Source organism: Ursus americanus, chromosome 32, assembly GCF_024610735.1.
Source record: "Ursus americanus isolate L20-20 chromosome 32, mUrsAme1.1.p, whole genome shotgun sequence".
NCBI classification, from domain to species: Eukaryota; Metazoa; Chordata; class Mammalia; order Carnivora; family Ursidae; genus Ursus; species Ursus americanus.
Genome location: NC_142158.1, coordinates 32,270,112 through 32,292,004, shown reverse-complemented (window position 1 = coordinate 32,292,004; position 21,893 = coordinate 32,270,112). Strand labels below are relative to the sequence as shown.

General features: G+C 46.0%; 1 protein-coding gene across 4 annotated transcripts in view; it reads right to left on the bottom strand.

Moving 5' to 3' along the window:
* The window catches only part of TBC1D22B (TBC1 domain family member 22B), a 74,217-nt gene that overhangs the window by 42,389 nt on the left and 9,935 nt on the right, over positions 1 to 21,893 (bottom strand). For all 4 annotated transcript variants that reach the window (XM_045786328.2, XM_045786329.2, XM_087858202.1 and 1 more), the window contains exons 2-7: positions 16,927 to 16,983; positions 6,183 to 6,490; positions 3,681 to 3,860; positions 3,078 to 3,148; positions 1,567 to 1,695; positions 308 to 373 (exon numbers count right to left, since the gene is read on the bottom strand). In XM_045786328.2, the coding sequence (XP_045642284.1) occupies positions 308 to 373; positions 1,567 to 1,695; positions 3,078 to 3,148; positions 3,681 to 3,860; positions 6,183 to 6,490; positions 16,927 to 16,983 (811 nt within the window). The remainder of the gene's footprint in view (positions 1 to 307; positions 374 to 1,566; positions 1,696 to 3,077; positions 3,149 to 3,680; positions 3,861 to 6,182; positions 6,491 to 16,926; positions 16,984 to 21,893) is intronic.

Here is a 21,893-nt window from a genome sequence, read left to right as displayed (position 1 = left end):
CAGGACTAGGAGTTCTAAGGAGCGAGTTCTAGTCTTCATTCTGCTAGCAGGCAGCTGTAAGACTCTGCTAAGCCCCTTAACCTCTCAAAGCGCTACCTGGCCCATAGGTTTGTTAGGAAGAGCAGATGGGAAAGCCCAAGGACATGCTCTGCAAGGACCACAGCTCCGTATCTGAACATGAGGCATTACCACGATCAGCCATAAACCTGCCCAGAGGTGGAGGGAGGGCTAGGGCACAGCCATGCAGAGCAGGTGCCGCGGCGGTTACGGGGGGAGAAGGGCCCAGAACATTCAGGACTTCCCTCACCTCCTGTACAAGTGGCTGCTGGAACAACGGAATGAGCGGATTTGTCCTTGGAATGTCAATGTGAATCTGAAAAAGAGAAGTCAGGTCTGAAAACACAAATGCCAGTTTGTTCTTTTGAGAAGTTATTTTCTTAGGAACTGGGAATCTGGGGAGTTAGAATGAGAGCACATTTTATATTTAGAAAGAACTGACAGACACACCAAACAAGTCTAGTGAAACCCACCTGTCCATTTGCGGTTCGTTTCCATGAGAGCAACAGCTTATGGAAAGTGAGGAAACCTCCCCAAATAAACCACTCACATCGACTAGCAACAGGCTTCACAACCTAAGAGGATCAACCGCTTTTTCCTCTTGCTCTGGAGTCTGTTTCACTCTGGGCTCCCACTTACTCAACAGGTATGATCAAAATGGGTCCCCCTCTTTCAGAATCTCACTCATCAACAGTTGCCGAGGACTGGAAGGGCTGGGGAAAGCCGGGGGAGCTGGCCTTCGGTAGCTGGCACTGAAAGTCCTCACTTCTGTTACCAAAGAGGTCACTACGGCTGGTTTCAGCTTCAGGATGTCTCAGTGCCCAGGCTAACGACCCCAAGGACTGTGTCGGCAGCAGCAGAAGCTGCTTCAGTTCCTGAGGCTTGCTGAGGACAGCTGCCAGCATCCGGTCTTTCCCCCCTCTCCCTTCTTCTTCCTCCCCTCCTCTTTCAGCAGGCTGTGGGGACCGCTAGGAGGATGACGGCACACTCCCTGCCGAGCCCGCTGGTAACTACTGCTCCAGCAGACAGACAGACAGACAGACAGACAGACACGGGCACTGAGAAGGCGCTGCAGCTGCCAGAAGGACAGACTAATGTCACACAGTCCAGAGGGACTGGACCACTCCTGGGCAAGCTCATCTTTCACTCTGTGCCCCGTGACCCTTACTATTTGCGGTCTGGGGACCAGTCGCATTGGCCCCATCTGAGAGTTTGCTCAAAGTGAAGGTCTCACCCTAGACCCACTGAATCAGAATCTGCGTTTTAAGTTCCCAGGTGATTGGTATGCACATTAAAGTTAGAGAAGCCCTGCCAGTGATTAGTGCCAAAAAAAAAAAAAAATCTATTTAAAATGGCTAAAATCAGAGCTACTCATTAGAAAGAGGGGAAGCAGTTGTGGGAATAAATTTAATTCTTAACCAGCACGCCAGCCTGAAGACACCACGGCAGTACTCCCAGGAGACACATCTGAAGACTATGACTAGTAACCAAACAAGGTGATGCGCGTACCTGCCGGTAGGTATCCTGGTGATGTTCCTCATTTCGCGAGTCGTAATACTGCTCAATGAAGCCAAAATATTCCTCCCGCTTCCGCTGCAGAGTCAACTTCCTCCTCTCGGTGTTTGCTGGGAGATAGCCCTACAGACAGGACTGCTGGTCAGATGGGGACACACGGTGGTTGGATGAATCCTTAATTTTTTATTTTAGCCTGAGGAGTGGCTTGGATACTGTCGAAGGAGTGGAAGGACAACTGCCAAGAGGACAAGAGTCATCCCTTCTCGGGTCTGGCCACCCAGTGCTTGCCCTCTGCTCCTTCAACGAGCCCCACACGTGGGCAGGTGAAGCCGGGCCCGCTTTCCCAGGGTTATTCATCCCCGTGGCCCCGCACCACGTGTGGAGCGCATTCCGCTGGCGAGCACTCCAGAGCTCCCGGAGTTGGCTCGGCAGAGCAACGAATGTAGGTCAACGGGAGGGAACTGGACCCAAGACAGGGCCTCTGAGGGCTGCGTGTGTGCAAGGTAATACGTCCAAGAATCCCAGCAATACAGCCACCTCGATGACACATCTCAGCGGCGTGCCGTGTAGGTCTGTGCCCAGTCACATAATCTTTCCCACGGTACCCGTCAGAACTCCCAGCTTAGGAAGCTGAATGGAATCTGTGACAGCAGCGACGAGGCGCAGGCACAGAACTCCTGGTGGTGGCCTCCTGCCTCGCCAAAGCTCCAGGCCAATTTCCCTTCTCACCCCTGGTCTCGATCCCACTCTGTCCTTGCATCTCCTGCTCCCCTTCCATTCTCACCAAATCTACTCTGCATTGCAATGCCCTTCCTAGAAGTGGCCCAGGCAGTGACAACACGGTTGCGGGACTGGGAGGTGGGGGAGCATTCAGGAGAGAGGCCCTTCCTCTCGCAGACATTTATGTACTATGACCAGTGCCTGGAGAGCAGGGACCGTGCTATATTCACGTTGCACATGCCAGCTGGCATCGCGCCTGGCAAACAGCACGCCCTTAATCATGCCTTATTAAGAGAATGAGTGGATGGGACTGGCTCAGGAAATCCTGGTGTCCCTATCCCAGGGGCTGGCCCAGTGCTCTGTCCTCAGTGAAAGCAGGACTAGTGCAGGCTTCTGAGGGAGGCCCACATCTCAGCCCTTCCCGGCCACAGACTGGCTTTCTACTGCTTTGGTTATTCCTACTGGAAAAGGAGGGAAGTCCAGGGAACGTGGGAGCTGGCCCAAACAAGTGCTGGGATCCCCAGCTCATTACCCTCTTTCTCCCTGGTGTGGAGAACGTGAGATTGTGACTATAGGGAAAGGCAGTGCTCTTCTATACGTGTGTGAGTAAGCTTGCAAGAGTGTGTTTCTTCATGCACAGATATAAGAGGACAGTCCCACAGATCTGCCGTACCCAGTGGGACTGGAGAAGTCTATGCAGTAAGATGAATGTGTCCAGACTAACCTCATCAGGTAAGAAGGGCTGTGTGAGGCTCACGCTTCTCTACACAGTGGGTAGAACTCACCGACAGGAGTCTCCAGGTTACAGGTCGAACCTCCCTGGGAACCCCTGGCCAGCTACACTTCCTCAGTTCATCTGCAAACAGATAACAGCTGTGTTGGGTTAGCTCTTCCCACCGAGGCCCTAACACAAAGCTCAGCCGGCGCTGCCTGACTCCTCCCACCATTCAGGAAAGACCACCACCACCACCAGCAGCGGCTACCGACAAGCACAGGGAAAAAGCCCCAACGGCAGCCCCGAGCAGCCAAGTGGCCAAGACACGGCCCCGCAGTGGTGATGCAGTCAGCTCGGAGATCAGACTGAGAAAGGAAAGGAAGACCGGTGAGTGTGGATTTCAGTCAGAATTGCCTCGAGTAAGGGAGACCAAAGCCAGAGTAGTTGCACTATGGTCTACGGGCCACAGAATCCAGTCCCCCCTAATGTGGTCCCTAATCTCTGGTAACGTACTCCTGACTTAATACCTGCATGTCACTGCAATGGGCACCAGGTCAGGAGATGCTGGAAAAGTAAAAGAAGGAAGAATAAAGAGCAATAGCTTCCAGGTCTCTCTGTGAGAATTCCAGTCACCAAGAGCTCCTACCTTGCCCGGGGGCTCACGCGGACTCACCTAAGTCAGTGTTGTGGCTCGAGAGAAGCTGACGGAATTTTTCTAGGCGGGTCTTCTCCCGGACAGTCATCGGGGGTGCCCCAGACGCATTCTGGTCCGAGATGCGGGCAACCAGGGGGATGATGGGTCGGAGAGGGAGTGACTGCTGTTTGTGGAGTGGGTTCCTCAGGCATGTATCACCTGCGATAATGAAGAAGAGACCAGGCAGCAGGTGGAACACGGACTTGGAGGAGCCCTGCGCTGGCTGTTTGGTACTGGCCCCTCGGCCAGAGCCACGTCTGTGCTGTGGTTCAGGCGCAGGCGCGCTGCCCGAAGGTACCCCTGAGGGGCGGCTGGGGACACAAAGCCAGCTGCGCTCCAGACATCTGCCCAGAGGAAGGGTTGTGTTTTAATCACATCCCAGCAAGGCGGCTTACATGGTGACAGAGACTCCGGATGCCATGGCAACGCTGAGAACTTCTTTGGCAACTCCAGAGGGAAATCAAATGTTTTCCTTCTACCCCAACTCAGAACATTCCTTGACACCTAATATTGAGTCTGGGGGCAACAGAGGCTAAGGCAGTGTTTGCCTTCCCTTTCCCCATCAGAGAACACGGGAGAAATGACACAGGAAAGCACGAGTGACAAAAACAGATGGCTGCGGGCCTGAAACTCCAGGCCCCACGCAGCGGCCCCACGGGCTGAGAGGATCAAAAGCCATGGCGCAACTCTAACCTGTTCTCGGCCCATCCGTGGGCCCTGCACACCAGGCGAGAAGCTCTGGCCCGAGGCAATCCTGTTTAGGGGGGTTCAAGTTTCTCTGTGCTCCCATGTTTCCCACCAAGAGGAACCAGCTTTTGATTCTGCTGGGATGTGACTAAAATAACAGGAACACAGACTTGAGCAGAACCATATGTCTGGTTCTAGACATTTCTAACCTGGATGGTAGGCAGGAGCGATGAGTGGTGCAGGACTGACATTTCTTGAGTTCTTACTATGTATAAGACATCAGGCTGGTCGCATTTACCTAGGATCGCTCATCTGATTCTTAAAACATCTGGCAGGGATTCGGTACTCCTTTACAGATGAAGAAACTACAGCTCAGAGAGGTTAGCAGTGATTTGCTAGTGAGACCTGAGATGCCACCTTAGGTCCATCCGCCTCCAAAAACACTTATTTATTTTACTACCCCAAAGAAAACTCACGGTCCTTCCATGGCTGTTTCATATTCTTCCACTGTCTGGGCCTTAAAAAGCAGTAATTCAATGATTAAATGATGACCACTCCACAACCCGCACAACTAGGGGGTTGACGGGAATGACTGCCACAGGGTATTCGGCTGGGGTGCCTCGTGTCACGTGGGGCCTAGAAAACATGCACCACACACCGCAGAGCTGAGAGTGATGTATGCACCTCTGATATCACAGATTAACGGATGCTCACAGGAGGGGACCTCATACAGGGAATGTTCTGGACGGTCCTGGCTGCACAAGCGCAGCACCTTCATTAGAGGCTGTGGCGGGGGCCTTCCTCACACTGGGACCCTTGGGGACCCTCGGTCCCAGCACACAGACCCTTCCAAGAGCCTACAGCTATGGCCGCTGTCAGCTAACAGCGAACGCCCGTGTGGGCACGGCCCTGAAGGTTCAAGCTGGGGCCCGAGTCAGTGATGGAAAGTGGCTGTGGAATACTTTAAAGGCATTATGGCCTAGTTTTACGAGCATGTGCTTACTCTGAAGCTGCAGACGTTGTTCCCTTAGAGCACAGGTCAGGACGCACCCCAGGGCTCTGCTGTCCGTCCGCTCCCTTTCCACCCTTCACCAGTCAGCGTCCTAACTTTCACTGGAATGATGACACTTCCCTTTCCAGCTCAGAATAACTAACTGCCATAAAACCCCTCAGGGCAATATCACACGCAGCCGTGGATGCTTAGAAGAGTACGCCACAGTCCCCAAACATCGGATGAAGCCACCATCACCTTGACCGTTTGCTGAACAAAAGAAACAGGAGGGGTTTCTCCTCGCCCCCCACCCAACCTGATGGGCAGGGAGCTGTGACCCAGAGCCCTCAGGCACACGTTGCTCCGGCCCCTCGAGAACAGGAAAAAGTCAGCCCTGTACTAGTGGCTGCTCCCCAGGGCTGAGGAGGCCAACCACCAGCGCCAGACGTCTGTGGAATTCAGCCACCACCAGCTTCACATACGTTAGACAATATTCTTAAACCTGACCACGTCTAAAGCAACGCGAAGCAGCCAAACTGCAAAAGTTTGGGAGCCCGCCACAGGGAAAGGAAGGAGAGAAGGGCAGGCAGCACTGGGCGTCAGGAACTGAAGCCCCAGGGAGCCGTCGGGTGGGAGGAGCAAGGACAGCCTATGACCCAGGAGGTCACTGACGGAGGACAGGCTTGAGCTTTCACGTTTATCACCCAATGAAAGATCTGAGTGATGTCCTAAAGAAAAACTGTTTGTTTAGAATACACTCTGCTAAAAAGGCTAAAGCTATGGCGGGAGCAGGACGGACTTACTGGAATTTCGGGACAGCTGAGCGTCACTGCTGGACTTTATGACCTTGTAGCTGGCAGGGACATCGGATGTTGTTGACTGGGAGCGTTCTGGTTTCACCCTCAGCTTGCTGTGGTTTTCCAGGACTTGGGCTGCGGTTGCCAGAGCAACTTTTGAGTTTAGAGTCTGGAAAGAAGGGGAGGAAAAGTCCTCTTCCTCGTCATCGCCAATGTCCCAAGCATCACTGGTATTCCGGGCAAACTCATGGAAACTGGAGGCCTTCTTATTCTTCAAAGGAACTGCGTTGACTTTGGACCGTTCTTTGATGAAGCTTTAAGAAAGGAGACATCGTCACCAAGGAATGATCGGACACATCCGACCACCTTTCACTTGCGTAGTGTTAACAGTATGCCCAACTACCTCATACGCAGTCTTTTCCTTTTTCAAACAAAAACCACTCGTACCCATTCCTCATCTAGATGCATCTGGACCAACACTACGCTACAGAGACAGATGTAGTGAAGACTGCAATGCTCCCAATATCCCACGTGCTCCTCCGTATTTCCCAGCCCCCTGGCACTTAGGTGAGGCCGGATGACTAGTTCCAGCCAATGGGCTGAGGAGAGAAGTGAGGTAATTACTGCCAAGTCAAAGCAGACAAGAATGGGTGTGAGTTCTCTCTATAAGCTTTCTTCTACCGTGGTGACTGGCAGGGAGCCAGAGGGCGGCACTTCCCTCACCTGGGAAACAGAGTGGCTGTGTAGAGCATGGCCTGCCCCCCCTCCCACTCACCTCCACTTCGGACATGTAGCATGAGCAAGGAAGAAACCTTTGTTGTATCAATCCACTGAGATTCCAGAGTTAATCTCTCACGGCAACATAACCTAAACTATTGCTTAGAGTAGAACATAAACCACTGGCAGAACCAGAGATAATTTTAGGTAGTCCATATGCAGCATTAAACACTGAGTTCCAGAATGAACGAGCTGTTCCTTTTTCATTCTGTGAAAGCCCTTCTGCTAGTCTAGAGAAGACGGTCTCATTTGGTGCTACTCAGTCTTTAGGACTATTTTTTAACAAAGAGAGGGCAGCCTCAGGATCAACATATTTGCAAGCAACATCAGCTGGCTTAGAATTTTATTAATAAGATTGTTTTGGGGGGTGCCTGGGTGGCTCAGTTAGTGTCTGCCTTTAACTCAGGTCATGATCCCACGGTCCTGAGACCGAGTTCCGCATCGGGCTCCTTGCTCAGCAGAAAGCCTGCTTCTCCCTCTGATTGCTGCTCCCCCTGCTTGTGTTCTCTCTCCCTCTGACAAATAAATAAATAAAATCTAAAAAAAAAAAAGATTGTTTTGTTTTTCACTGTGTTTGTTTTTTTAAAGTTACTTTCCATTTTTGGCATATGATACCTGGCTTTCTACTTCTAATTTACAGAAGTGATAAGGTTTACTTTAAAATATAAATGTGGGGCGCCTGGCTGGCTCAGTTGGTAGGTCATGTGACTCTTCATCTTGGGGTTGTGAGTTCGAGCCCCACATTGGGCGTAGCGATTACTTAAAAATAAAATCCTTAAAAAAATAAAATAGGGGCACCTGGGTGGCTCAGTCCGTTACGCATCTGCCTTCAGCCCAGGTCATGATCCCAGGGTCCTGGGATCGAGCCCCGCATCAGGCTCCCTGCTCTGCAAAGAGCCTGCTTCTCCCTCTCCCTCTGCTTGCTGCTCCCCCTTCTTGAGTGCTCCCTCTCTCTGTCAAATAAATAAAATCTTTAAAAAATAATAATAATAATAAAATATAAATCTAATTGAATTTTTTAAAAAGTTCATTTTTAAAAATTCATTTGGTGGGGCGCCTGGGTGGCACAGCGGTTAAGCGCCTGCCTTCGGCTCAGGGCGTGATCCCGGCGTTACAGGATCGAGCCCCACATCAGGCTCCTCTGCTATGAGCCTGCTTCTTCCTCTCCCACTCCCCCTGCTTGTGTTCCCTCTCTCGCTGGCTGTCTCTCTCTCTGTCAAATAAATAAATAAAATCTTAAAAAAAAAAAATAAATAAATAAAAATTCATTTGGTAAATAATAGTATAGACTGTGGCAAAAAAAACCTGTAAAGTTGGTACATGACTAAAGTTTGGGAAATACCAGATTAACTCACTGATGAAAGAGAGCCTAGTTCTGAGACTCATGCAGACCATTCCTACTTTCCTGACCTTTTCCTCTTTACGTCTCCCCGTTAACGTCTGTGGTCCCTTATTCTGGATCCAGGGGACTGTGTGGTTGGGACATTTCTTCTTTTTTTTAAAGGGTTTATTGGGGCGCCTGGGTAGCGCAGTCGTTAAGCGTCTGCCTTCGGCTCAGGGCGTGATCCTGGCGTTCCGGGATCGAGTCCCACATCGGGCTCCTCAGCTGGGAGCCTGCTTCTTCCTCTCCCACTCCCCCTGCTGTGCTCCCTCTCTCGCTAGCTGTCTCTGTCAAATAAATAAATAAAAAATCTTAAAAAAAATAAATAAAGGGTTTATTTATTTATTTGAAAGAGAAAGAGAGAGCCCACGCACACACACGCAGGTGCACATCGGGGGAGGGGCAGGAGGAGAGGGAGAGCCTGACTCAGGGCTCGATCTCATGACCCTGAGATCGTGACCTAAAACCAAGAGTTGGATGCTGTTTGGGACACTTCTAACTCAGTCTTGTCTAACATCCCTCGAACCCCAAACCTTGTATAAATTTACACCTGGGGACTGGAATGCACTGGAGTAAAGTCATCGTTAAATGCCTCTGTTTCCTCCAGCAACACACAGTGACTCTAGCAGGGAAACAAGGCTCTGCCAGAAGAGCAGAAGCTCCCCCATTTCCAGGAGCTGTTTCTTCCTTTGGGGCAGAGTGGGTGGTCTAATAACCCATCTCATCTCCCTAGAGGAGTCCAATGCTTATTCTGAAAGATATGGTCACTGACACTAATGAACACAGTCTGATAACTCACAGCTCATCTGAACGTTCCTACTATTAGCATCAGAAAAGGAGTGAGATTTTACTGAGGCATTACTGTCAAACACTGGTCTCACACAGGGTAAAGGAAGAAAAGACATCATACAAAATACAGGAGAGAAAACTAGATTACAAGATGTAGCAGTTCAAATGTGATGGAAACAAAATACCATTTTCCACCTGCTCAGTTAGCAAAGATCTAAAGAGCGTTGTCCTCGGTGCTGACTAAGGTGCAGCGGGACCACCATCTGATAGCGGGGGCGGGGGGAGTAATACTGCACAGCCTTCTGGAAAACTATCTGGCAACATATATACCATAAGCCCTAAAATAGTTCATAATCTCTGACTCTAACAAAATAACCGGAAGGTCAAAGAGGTTCTAAGGCAGTTTATCATGATGTTACTTATTTTGGTTAAAAATTGAAAACAACATAAACATCTAGAAATTGGAAATGATGAAATAAATGATAGTTCAGCCACCAGACGAAATGTTATAATGCCACTGAAAAGCACATCTTACAGGCTATTTAATAACACTAGAAAATGATCTCAATAAAGTGAAAATTAGAATCAAAAAATATATTTTTATAATCTCTGTATTAAAAAAAAAAAGTGGGCACCTGGGTGGCTCAGTTGGTTCAGCATCTGCCTTTGGCTCAGGTCATGATCCCGGGGTCCTGGGATGGAGTCCCGCGTCAGGCTCCCTGCTCAGCGGGGAGTCTGCTTCTCCCTCTGACACGCCCCCCCCATGCTCTCTCTCTCATTCTCTCTCTCAAATAAATAAATAAAAATTTTTAAAAAGTATATGCATAGAAAAGGCCAGAAAGAAAATACATCAAAATGTTAACAGTGCTTATCACTAGGCTGTGGGGTTATATGTGATATTTGATTTCATTTTTATAGGTCTCTGAATTATTCATGTTTTCTACAGTGAGCATATTATTTTTATTAACCAGTGGATAAGGTTGTTGGCTTTCAGCAATCCCCAAAGTAAGAGTACTTATAAACTTACCGAATGAACAATCAGAAATAAACAAGAGCTCAAATCAAAGAAAATAAAACTGGGGCAACACGTTGTGAATATCTGCTGTCAAATATCCGTCCGTGAGCCAGAAGAGGCAGATTACTCCTCCGCGGACCTGGTGAGGCTGCATATTCTGGACTCGTCACCATGCCCGCTTCTCCTACGTCGAGGGGGACGTAGGATCCACTGCCTGCAGTACACACCTCAGAGGGTCCACTCTCAAGAACAAACAGGCAGGGGTGCCTGGGTGGCTCAGTCGGTGAAGCATCTGCCTTTGGCTCAGGTCATGATCCCAGGGTTCTGGGATCGAGCCCTGCATCAGGTGGGCTCCCTACTCAGTGGGCAGCCTGCGTCTTCTCTCCCTCTGCCTTCCACTCCCCCTGCTTATGCTCTCTTGTCAAACAAATAAAATCTTAAAAAAAAAAAAAAAAAAAGAACAAATAGGCAGGTGTGTAAGATCCGTCATCAGTAAAATACTGCATAGGAGTCCATGGCTATTGTTGTTCTCCTCTTTGGAGGCAACATTCACCAAGAGACTGCACGTGGTGAACCAGCAGAGTGATGTGGGGTGCTCTGGACACCAAACAGTAGGTTCACTGCGGTTTTTTCCTGTCGATGTTTCCTAAATACTGTCTCTCTTTTCTTTTTTTAAGATTTTATTTATTTATTTGACAGAGAGAGAGACAGCCAGCGAGAGAGGGAACACAAGCCTGGGGAGTGGGAGAGGAAGAAGCAGGCTCCTAGCGGAGGAGCCCGATGTGGGGCTCGATCCCAGGACTCCGGGATCACGCCCTGAGCCAAAGGCAGATGCTTAATGACTGAGCCACCCAGGCACCCCGTCTCTCTCTTTTCTTATTTTATTTTATTTTATATTTTTATTTGTTTATTTATTATTATTATTTTGAGAGAGAGAGAGCATGCACAGGTGCCTGTGGGGGGGTGTTGGGAGAGGGGCAGAGAGAATCTCAAGCAGACTCTACACTAAGGGCGGAGCCCACCTGGAGCTTGATCTCACAACCCTGAGATCATGACCTGAGCCGGAATCAAGAGTCCGATGCCTAACCAGCTGGGCCACCCAGGTGCCCCCCCCCCTTTTTAAGTAGGCTCCATGCCCAACGTGGGGCTTGAACTCAGGACCCCGAGATCAAGAGTTGCATGCTCTACTGACTGAGCCAGCTGGGAGCCCATCCTAAATACTCTCTTGATATTTTGAGGATTTTTTAAAAAAGCCATCAAATCAAGAAGCTGAATTTTAACTCTGGTGGAAGAATTGGCTGGATGCTGAATTAGCACTGGCGGAAGCACATGCACACCCTGGACCGGATTAAAACACGACACCAGGAGACAGGCCTATGTGGAGCTTTCCACACAAATGAAGGAGGTACGTCATCCGAGTGGTGGGTACGTGAGGGTTTGTTATATTTTTCTTTACACCTTTTTATGCGTTTCAAGCATTTCATTATGTTTTTTGGAGCAGATGAAGATTCGGTGTAAGTCAACTATTCAGATTAAGAACTGGAATTCCCTCAGATGAAGACTTTTGCAAATAGAAATTGGAAGAACATATTCCAACACACTAAACAGCAAAGAAAGGAGGAAAGGCTGTCATTCCCTGCGACGGAAAAACGGAGATTCAAAGCAGACCATTTTGAGGCTGCTGGAAAGCATTTTAGGGATACCTATTCCACAAACCCGAAGCTCAACCAACCAGTTAAAAAAGTCAGCTCTGTGCTCATGAAAGAGGCCTTCATGGAGGAGGGGGTTCATACCCCCTAAAAAGGGGTAGGAGTCTGAGGACAGAAGGCTGGTAAGAACCACTCACAAAACCAAAGAGGCATGTCAGAGTGAAAAGGCAACTGGGTTGCCGCCGAGAGAAAGCAGAAAAATCTACAGACCAGCAACAATGGCGGGAAGATTTAAACCTGAAGCATTTCCATGTTTATTAATTCTATTCTCTCCAGAGGAGATAATATAAATTTACATGTACCTGAAAGTTAGTGTGTATTGGCTATTTACTAGGTGCCAGGCTCTGTGCTGCTACACACCCATTTTCTGATTAATGCTCATTCATAAGGCTATGAGGTACCATGATTATTATGATTATTATTAGGTTATGAGCAGGCAGCAAAGTCTGGGCTCAAATCTAGGTCTACGTGACCTGAGAGCCTGCATACACTCTTTTTAACTAAACTACCTAGAAAAAGAGGTCTAGTAAGATCCGTGGCCCGGGTGGAGCAGTTGCCCAGTGAACTGAGCACATAACAAAAACAGCTTTAATTTCCCAAGTGTGCACAGCTGAGAGCCCCAGCGTTCTCGCCTTGTAGCAATCACTTCCTATCTACACGGAACAGGCTGTGTATGTTGGCGGCCAGAACAGGAAGAAGCCACATCTAGGAATACGGTCCTTGGAGAAGGTCTCTCTCTTCCCTTTTGACATCAGGAGTCACAGTCAAAAAACCAATCCAGGTAATGCTAGCTGGGGGCCCCTCTGGTTTATAAGCTGCCTCATCTTAACAGGGTCCCAACTAATTTATAACCAACCCAAGGCACCCTAATACAGTGTGGCTCAAAGTTTAGCCAAGATTGTTTAAACAGATCTGTATCAACCTTTCAACCCAGTTGGCCTCTCACAGACACCTTCATCACACCTCCTTACAACTGAATGCCAATTTATAGTTTAAAAAGCACTTCTGGGGGCGCCTGGGTGGCTCAGTCGTTAAGCGTCTGCCTTCGGCTCAGGGCGTGATCCTGGCGTTGTGGGATCGAGCCCCACATCAGGCTCTTCCCCTGGGAGCCTGCTTCTTCCTCTCCCACTCCCCTGCTTGTGTTCCCTCTCTCGCTGGCTGTCTCTGTCGAATAAATAAATAAAATCTTTAAAAAAAAAAAAAAGCACTTCTGAGGGCGGCTGGCTGGCTCAGTCAGTGGAATGTGCGACTCTTGATCTCGGGAACATTAAAAGCTTAAGCCCCATGTTGGGTGTAGACATTTCATAAAGATAAAATCTTAAAAAAATTAAAAATTAAAGGCACTTTCGCAAAGACCTCATTTAATCCTCACAACAACTCTGACATGACTCTTATTATTTCTATTTTATGGGTGAGGAAACTAAAGCTCAGAGAGGTCAAGTAATTTGCCCAAGATCATGGAGCTAGAAAGTGGTGAAGAAAAAGAGACTCGCAAGAGGCAAAATAAATAAATATATAAAATAAAATAAAAATAAAAAATAAAAAATGTTACTTTTGGAAGTTGCTGTGAAATAAAAAAAAAAAAGAAAGAGAGAGAGAGACTCAAGCAGCGCCCATGACCCTAAAACTCACAAAAACGTAATAAACGGCATATCTGAGAGGAACTGAGTTGTTTGGTGAATGGTAACTTGTTAAACGGGAACACAAACCCCAAATGATATTTTGAACAAGAGTGGCTGTGGGTTGTACTGGTTAGGAAACTAATGTGAAGGATACTACACTGTTTTACTGATAGGGCTGCTTGCTTAACAGAAACAGGACACAAATTTATTTAGAAAAACAATGTCTGGGGCGCCTAGGTGGCTCAGTCGTTAAGCGTCGGCCTTCGGCTCAGGGCGTGATCCCAGGGTCCTGGGATCGAGCCCCACATTGGGCTCCATGCTCTGCTGGGAGCCTGCTTCTTCCTCTCCCACTCCCCCTGTTTGTGTTCCCTCTCTTGCTGGCTGTCTCTCTGTCAAATAAATAAATAAAATCTTAAAAAAAAAAAAGAAAGAAAAAAAAAAGAAAAACAATGTCTGACACCGCTAAGAGGCGTGAAGCGAGTGGGGGTATTCAGTAACGTTGAAATAAACCCAGTCATCGCAATAACTAGCTTTGTAACTCGGAACTAGGACCTATCATATTCTAGTATCGATTCAGAAAACAATAAATTGAGAAGCTTGTCATACCATCGAGTGGCCAATGGGGCCACTCAGCAGTAAGACTACTTTCATCTGGGCTGTAAGAATTATTGCAGGCAATATTACCACTAATGGTAATAATCTGGCAAACTGAAGTCACGATGTACAGACAGGGAATGGTGCACTCTGCTCGTGCAGTTTAGATGATTGCAGACCCGGCGTAAAGGCTTCCACTGTGATGGGGGTTAGCCGCACAGTAATTAATGGCAGTCTGAAGTGGAACGATAATCATGTAGCAGAGAAAGTAATAAAAATGTCCCAACAAAGGTACTAAAATAAGGGCGATACGTGTTTTATAGTAACAATCTGGAATTGTAAAATGGTCCCTGCAGACCTCGATGCTGTCCCATGTTGCAGAGTACTAATAACAGACCTCCATGTGCATGAAAAGGGGAAGCAATTTATTCAGTGACAATTATATTCCTCCCAAATCACAGAGCTAAGTGATTACTTCTATTGAAAGTATGATTGCAATTCTGCTGAATGATCAGTGAGAACATTCGTGGGTTTTATATAACTAATAGGTGGGAAAACAAAAGTGGATAAAATGTGTCTTGGTGGTCTGGGATATGGCAATATTCCTCAAGCCCTGTCCTCAATACAGAATCAGGGAAAACTCACTCAGTGGCGGATTCAGACAAGGTGTGGTGACTCTGACACGAACATGGAACAGGACAGTACACTCTGCTGCCTTATGTATGGGTGGACAGACTGATTCCTAGGTCGGCTATGTATTTATCAAAGGCCATTATAAAATACGCCGGAATGGATCTGCTACCAATCAGCAAATCCTGGCTGTGAACAGAACTGGCCACAAGGAACAGAATACTCAACTACGATGCTGAAATGGTCAAGACCATGATGTCAAGGCACTCAGGCAGGTGTCTCTGCAGGTCGCTTGGCCATTCCCTCAGGTTACAAGGCAGCTGCTAAAGCTTCCAGCATCTCGTTTTCCCGCTACCACATTCGAAAGCAGGAAACGTCAGTGGAAACAAAAAGAGGCTCTCTTCACAAAATGATCTCTCTGTCGAACAAGAAAATTTTTCCAAGTACCTTCCTTCAGGAGACTTTCTTTTACATCTCACTGGCCAGAACCAATGAGATAAGCCCACAGTAGGCCAGTCACTGGGATTACCAAGAAATTCTTATAAAAGGCTTAAACTAATACAGATACCTGCTCTAAGGACGTTTCACCTGCTCCATAGCTGAATAAAAGTATGGTTCTTGAGCAAGAAGCAGCAGGGGCAAGGAAGACTGTTGAGTGAGCCTGCTACTCTGGCCAACAGACCACAGAGTCTGTTACTGGTAAAACCAAGGAACAGAAGCCATTCTACTTAATGGGAATTTCACAGAAAACATGCTCCCCCCACCTAAGGGGATCAAGGTATGAACTAAGCAGCCCACTGTCTAAGTAAATGCAATGATTTCACTCCTTCATTCCATAAATGTTTACTCAGTGCCTACGAGGTGCCACACGCTGTTCTAGGTACAAAGTCCCTGCCCTCAAAGAGCTTAGGCTCTAGTGGTTTCTGATATAAAAACTGTGTATTACAGAAAAGAACAGCAGTAATTCTTCCACAGTAATTCAGAAGACCATACCTTCCACATACTGGCCAAACTGCAAAAAGAATGAATTGGGGGGATGCCTCGGTGGCTCAGTGGGTTAAGTGTCTGCTTTCAGTTCAGGTCATGATTCCGGGGTCCAGGGATCGAGCCCCGCATTGGGCTTCCTGCTCCGCCTCTCCCTCTGCCCCTCCCCCCCCACCATGCATGTTCTCTCTCTCTTTCTCTCTCAAATAAATAAAATCTTTAAAAAAAAAAAAAAAGGAATGAGTTGACAGAATTACAGAAAGTGCACCACATATTCAGCTAAGTTACTTTTTAAATATTAAAATACCAATAATGTACATCTGACAGAGCATTTTTGTAGGTATTCAAAATATTTTAATATACATTGTCTTTACTCCCTCCTTGACTGTGAAGGGAGAAAGGGTAGATTTTATTACACAGGCCCCAGAAGGATGAGAACCTAGGTCTCCTGTACCTCTCAAATCATTTGGCTTTCACTACAAACCACAGCTTTCCTGGAAGTAAGTCTCTAAGATTAGCATACCCAGAGATAGAGCCCAAAGTTCTTAGAAAATCTGAGAAGATGACCCATCTCCTCATTTAAATTCACTGTGGCTGAATGATGGCCCATGAAAGAAAGGAGTGATAAAGTGATAATTGGGGGTATGAATACACACCCACACATCTTGGATTTAACCAGGGTTTCTATTGTGTTTGAAAGTAATTTATTAGAATTTTACTAGAGAAATAACCTCAGGGAGCTTTTAACTCTACTGTATGGCTGGTTTTCTTTATGGTGTCAGAGAAAACGAGAACCTGAAGAATGCCAGCCCTACGGTTATATTCTGTGTGCCCTCGTTCTCATAACGTAAGTTTGGAAAAGGTGGCAGACCTATATATATTCAGAAGCGACGAACCCCAGAAACCAGAAGAAGGTCATCAACCGTCCAATTTGGGGACCATATTTAATCAATAAAGATCCTTCCACCACAACAGAGTCCAACACCAAACCCTGCATACACCAGCTTCCAATGTAGGAAAACAAAATCTCTGATGTGAGTTAATTTCCCACTTCGTAACAGACTGTTTAGAGGTAAGAAGATTTAACAGACTGTTAAGAGTTAAGAAGATTGCTTATCTTCTGATCCAAAATAGAGCAGGGAAGAAGGTAGAAAAGATCAAAGTAGAAACTGTCATTTCAACAAAGTCGGGGAAGGTTCAGGAGCTTTAATAGAAGTACATGCCTGAATGGAACAATATCTTGACTTACTTTTTGGTGAGCCGAGGGTCTAGAGGAGGGTGTTGTGCTCCATACACGGGCTGGATGCTGAAAGCAAGAAAAAAGCAGCAAGTTGTCAGGAAGCTAAACATGTTGGGTAAGTACCATCTGCATCACAAAATCGAAGGGACTTTGAGAAACAGGTTACCTCCAAGAACAACTATATCCACGCCAAAGGATAGCAACCTGCTCTTTAAAAAACAAAAAAGGTCTCTGGGTGCACCTGGCTGGCTCAGTCAGTAAAGTGTGTAACTCTTGATCTCAGGGTCGTGAATTCGAGCCCCACACTGGGTGCACAGATTGCTTAAATAAATAAACATAAAAAAATAATAAATCAATGAATCAGTAGTCTCTGGAGAATGTTCATCTTCCACTGGGGCCTCAGCACCTTACATGCCTGACCATTGGAAGTCCTATCGGTAAAGAAGTCAGCATGGAAAGGTAACAGGCTTTCGAGCTAGAGAGCGCGTAGTTTGAATGCCAGTTCTGGCATCCGCCACCTCCGTAAACTGGCATTAAATTACACGCCCACTTTGACCCTGTCTTCTCATCTGTAAAATGGGCGCATCACCTACCCTAAAGGATCACTTGGACTAAAAGACAGTGAAGCAACACTAGGTATCAAGGGAAGGGTGACCCAAGTGACTCTGACTCATGGCTGGTGGGGGTATTAAGGGATACAACTCACTTTCAAAAACAGTTTGGCCATACCCAGGAAGAATGAAATATGCATACCTTACGGCCCAGTATTTTCATTCTCAAATCTCTATCTTTCTTTTTTTTGGTGGGCAGCAAAACAAGGTTTATTGAACGATGGTAAAGTGATAGTAAAGCTCCCGAAGAGGGAGGGGACCCGAGAGGGTTGCTCTCAAATCTATATCTTAAGAGAAATACACATTTACGTGTGTCAGGAGACATATATAAAACTATTTATAGCATTATAGTTCCTTTTAGCACAAAACTAGAAATAACCCAAGTGTCCAACAGAAAATAAACTGTAATATGTTCATATCATAGAATATTATACAGCAATGTAAACATACGAAGTAGGGCTGCAAGTAACAATGTGCATGAATCTTCCAAATGTCATGTTGAGCAAAGCAAGCAAGTAATACAAGAGTAAGTACTGTATGAAATACTTCAAAAACTGGCAAAAAGGATGCATATCATCTAGGGATGCTACCACGGTAGTAACATCATAAAGCAAGGACCAGTTACCATAAAAGGATGCGGTTATTCTGGAGGGAAGGAGAGAGGTGTGATTGAGAACAGACACAAGGGGGCTTCTGAGGTGCTCACTTCTAGGGTGTTCCCTTTGTGATTATTCATCAAGTTATCATATCACACACCTGTTTCATGTAATAGGTCACAAAAAAAAAAAAAAGAGTGACCAGAGGATAACTACATATCCAGCCAAACTGTCGTTCAAATCCAAAGGTGACAGAAAAACATGTTGCAACGTGTAAGAACTCAGAAAATACAGTTTCCTTGACTCCTTCCTAAAGAAACTACTAGAAGAAAAACTTCAATGAACAATGAGCTAAATGGAGAAACTACAGCAAAAGGACTGGTGTAGAGCATTTAACGGATTTAGTCTGAAGGCTAACTCTTTTTTTTTTCTTTTTAAAGATTTTATTTATTTATTCGACAGAGATAGAGACAGACAGCGAGAGAGGGAACACAAGCAGGGGGAGTGGGAGAGGAAGAAGCAGGCTCATAGCGGAGGAGCCTGATGTGGGGCTTGATCCCATAACGCCGGGATCACGCCCTGAGCCGAAGGCAGACACTTAACCGCTGTGCCACCCAGGTGCCCCTAGTCTGAAGGCTAACTCTTAAATTTGAGGTTAGAGGAGAGAATGTAAAAACAATGTTATTGGCAAAGGTTAAAATGGGACAGAGGACAGAATGATTAAGTATGTTGATTTCCTCATCTTTCGCTGACAAAGCTCAAAGTACACTTAGAGCTCGTACCTCAAGGGAGGTAGGTGGGGGGATGGGGTAACTGGGTGATGGGCATGAAGGAGGGCACTTTTAAGCAATGAGCACTGGGTGTTATATGCAACCGATGAATCACTGAATTCCACCTCTGAAGCTAATAATACACTACATGTTAAATTGAATTTAAATAAAAAAAAATTTTTTTAAGCTCATCGCTCAAGTAATAGAGGCATAAGCATGTTTTACAACGTAAGATAAAACTAAGAAAAATAATATAATCAACTAAAAGCAGGTGAGGAAAGGGCAGGAAATATAACTATTAATTTCATCACTGATCACAGTAGGCAGTCAAAAGATGTCTCAAGAAATATGGTATAAAATTATACTTACAAATGCAGTCGCTAGAATAAAAACACAAACGTCCCCAGTTATCAGAATATACAAATGTACGCCACCTCCCAGAGCAAGTACAGTCCTTACGGTGACAGATTTTTCTTTTAAAGAAAATATTAAAAACAGAACCACAATCAAATGTATCAGTCGTTCCAGCAAATCTAAAAAGGCTGAACTTGCCTATTAAAAGAAAAAGGATTGTTACTAAGAGGGGATTGGTTGATCACGGTGCATCTGTTAAAAAGAATGAGGCAGGGGCGCCTGGGTGGCACAGCGGTTAAGCGTCTGCCTTCGGCTCAGGGCGTGATCCCGGCGTTATGGGATCGAGCCCCACATCAGGCTCCTCCACTATGAGCCTGCTTCTTCCTCTCCCACTCCGCCTGCTTGTGTTCCCTCTCTCGCTGGCTGTCTCTATCTCTAATAAATAAATAAAATCTTAAAAAAAAAAAAAGAATGAGGCAATTCTATACCCACTGGCATGAAACAAGCTCTAAAACACTAATAAAAGACGCAGAACTGTATGCACAACATGTCACCCTTTTTGTGGAAAACTTTTAAACGAAAACTTATCCGTATACTTATACACGCTTAGAGTATCTCTGAGGGAATACACAAGACACCAGTAGCAAGGGTTTGGAAGAGAAACTGGAGGACTGGAGGGCCTGGCAGCAGAGAGACTGAGTTTTTACTGCAAACTTTTTTGTGCCTTTCTGAGTTAGTATCACGTACAGGTGCCACCTTTTTAAGAAATAAACTAAGCAATCTTAAGAGGGTTGGGAGGTGTAAATGAGACAACATGTAAAAAGCCCTTTCGCACAATTTCTGGCAGGTAGTAATACTAGCTGGTAACGAGGAAGATTTACAAACATCAGGACGCTACCTGGCACACACTCAGTGGACAAGAAATGTTGGCTTTCTTCTTCCCTCCCATTCGGTAATTTATTCCTTACCCAACACTTAGAAAGTAGAACAAGGTTACCAAGTACTTTGTTTGACATAACAGACGTGATCCTAATGTTGCCTTTAAATAAAAATGCAGCCAATTCAATCATTTTCACATTGATTTCTCCTGAGATTTCAGAGAGAACGGTCTCCTGTACAATCTTTATGGATATAACCCTGACCTTTTTAGCAATTAAGGATCTCTAACTCCCCAAACTTTTCTGAAAGCTTATTCACTGATTTGTAAACAAATCATTACATATACTAATACAGAGATACAAATAATACCACTTTAACCTGTTTAAAGAGTTTACAGAGTTTAGTAGCAGAGGAGGAGAAAGAAAATAAGAGGGATCAAAGAATAATGGGAGAGTCTGACTTATGGAGAGAAGGCTGCAACAAAACAAAAATGAAAACACAAACAAAAAAACCAAAAGGCATAGATCAATGGAACAGAATAGAAAACCCAGAAATAGACCCACAACAATTCTATGGTCAATCTTTGACAAAGCAGGAAGAATATCCAATGGGAAAAGGACAGTCTCCTCAACAGATCACGTTGGGGAAACCGATGGCAACGTGCAAAAGCAAGAAACTAGACCACTTTCTTACACCATACACAAAAATAAATTCCAAATGGATTAAAGATCAAAATGTGAGACCTGAAACCATAAAAATCCTAGAACAGAACACAGAACTCCGACATTGGCCGTAGCAACTTCTTTCTAGACATGTCTCCTGAGACATGGGAAACAAAAGCAAAAATACACTATCGGGACTTCATCTGAATAAAAATCTTGTCCACAGTGAAGGAAACAACAAAACTAAAGGCAACTTACGGGATGGGAGAAGATATTTGCGAGTGACATATCTGACAAAGGGTTAGTATCTAAAATATATAAAGAACTTCTAAAACTTAACACCCAAAAACCAAATAATGCAATTTAAAAATGGTCAGAAGACATGCACAGACATTTCTCCAAAGAAGACATACAGATGGCCAACAGACACGACAGATGCTCAACATCACTCATCATCAGGGAATGCAAATCAAGACTACAAGGAGATACCACCTCACACCTGTCAGAACGCCTAAAATCAATAATACAAGGGGCGCCTGGGTGGCTCAGTCAGTCGAGGGTCTGACTCTTGGTTTCAGCTCAGGTTGTGATCTCAGGGTCCTGGGATTGAGCCCCATATCAGGCTCCATGCTCAGTGTGGAGTCCACTTGAGATTCTCTCTCCCTCGCCCTCTGCTCCCCCACTCAAATAAATAAATCTTAAAAAAAATAAAAATAATAAAATGAAAGAAAATCAACAACACAAGAAACAACAGATGTTGACCAAGATGTGGAGAAAAAGGAACACTGGTGCACTGCTGACGGTGCAACCGGTGCAATCACGGGAAACAGTTTGGAGGTTCCTCAAACAGGAGATTACTAAAAACAATAAATAAAAACCTTTGTAAAAAAGTTAAAATAGAACTACCCTATGATCCAGCAATTGCACCACTGGGCACTTCCCCGAAGATACAAAAACACTAATTCAAAGGGATGCGCGCGCCGCTATGTTTACGGCAGCGTTGCCTACGAGAGCCAAGATGCGGAAGCAGCCCAAGCACCGTCAGCTCATGAATAAAGAAGATGTGGTACATATATACACCATGGAGTATTAGCCATAAAAAAG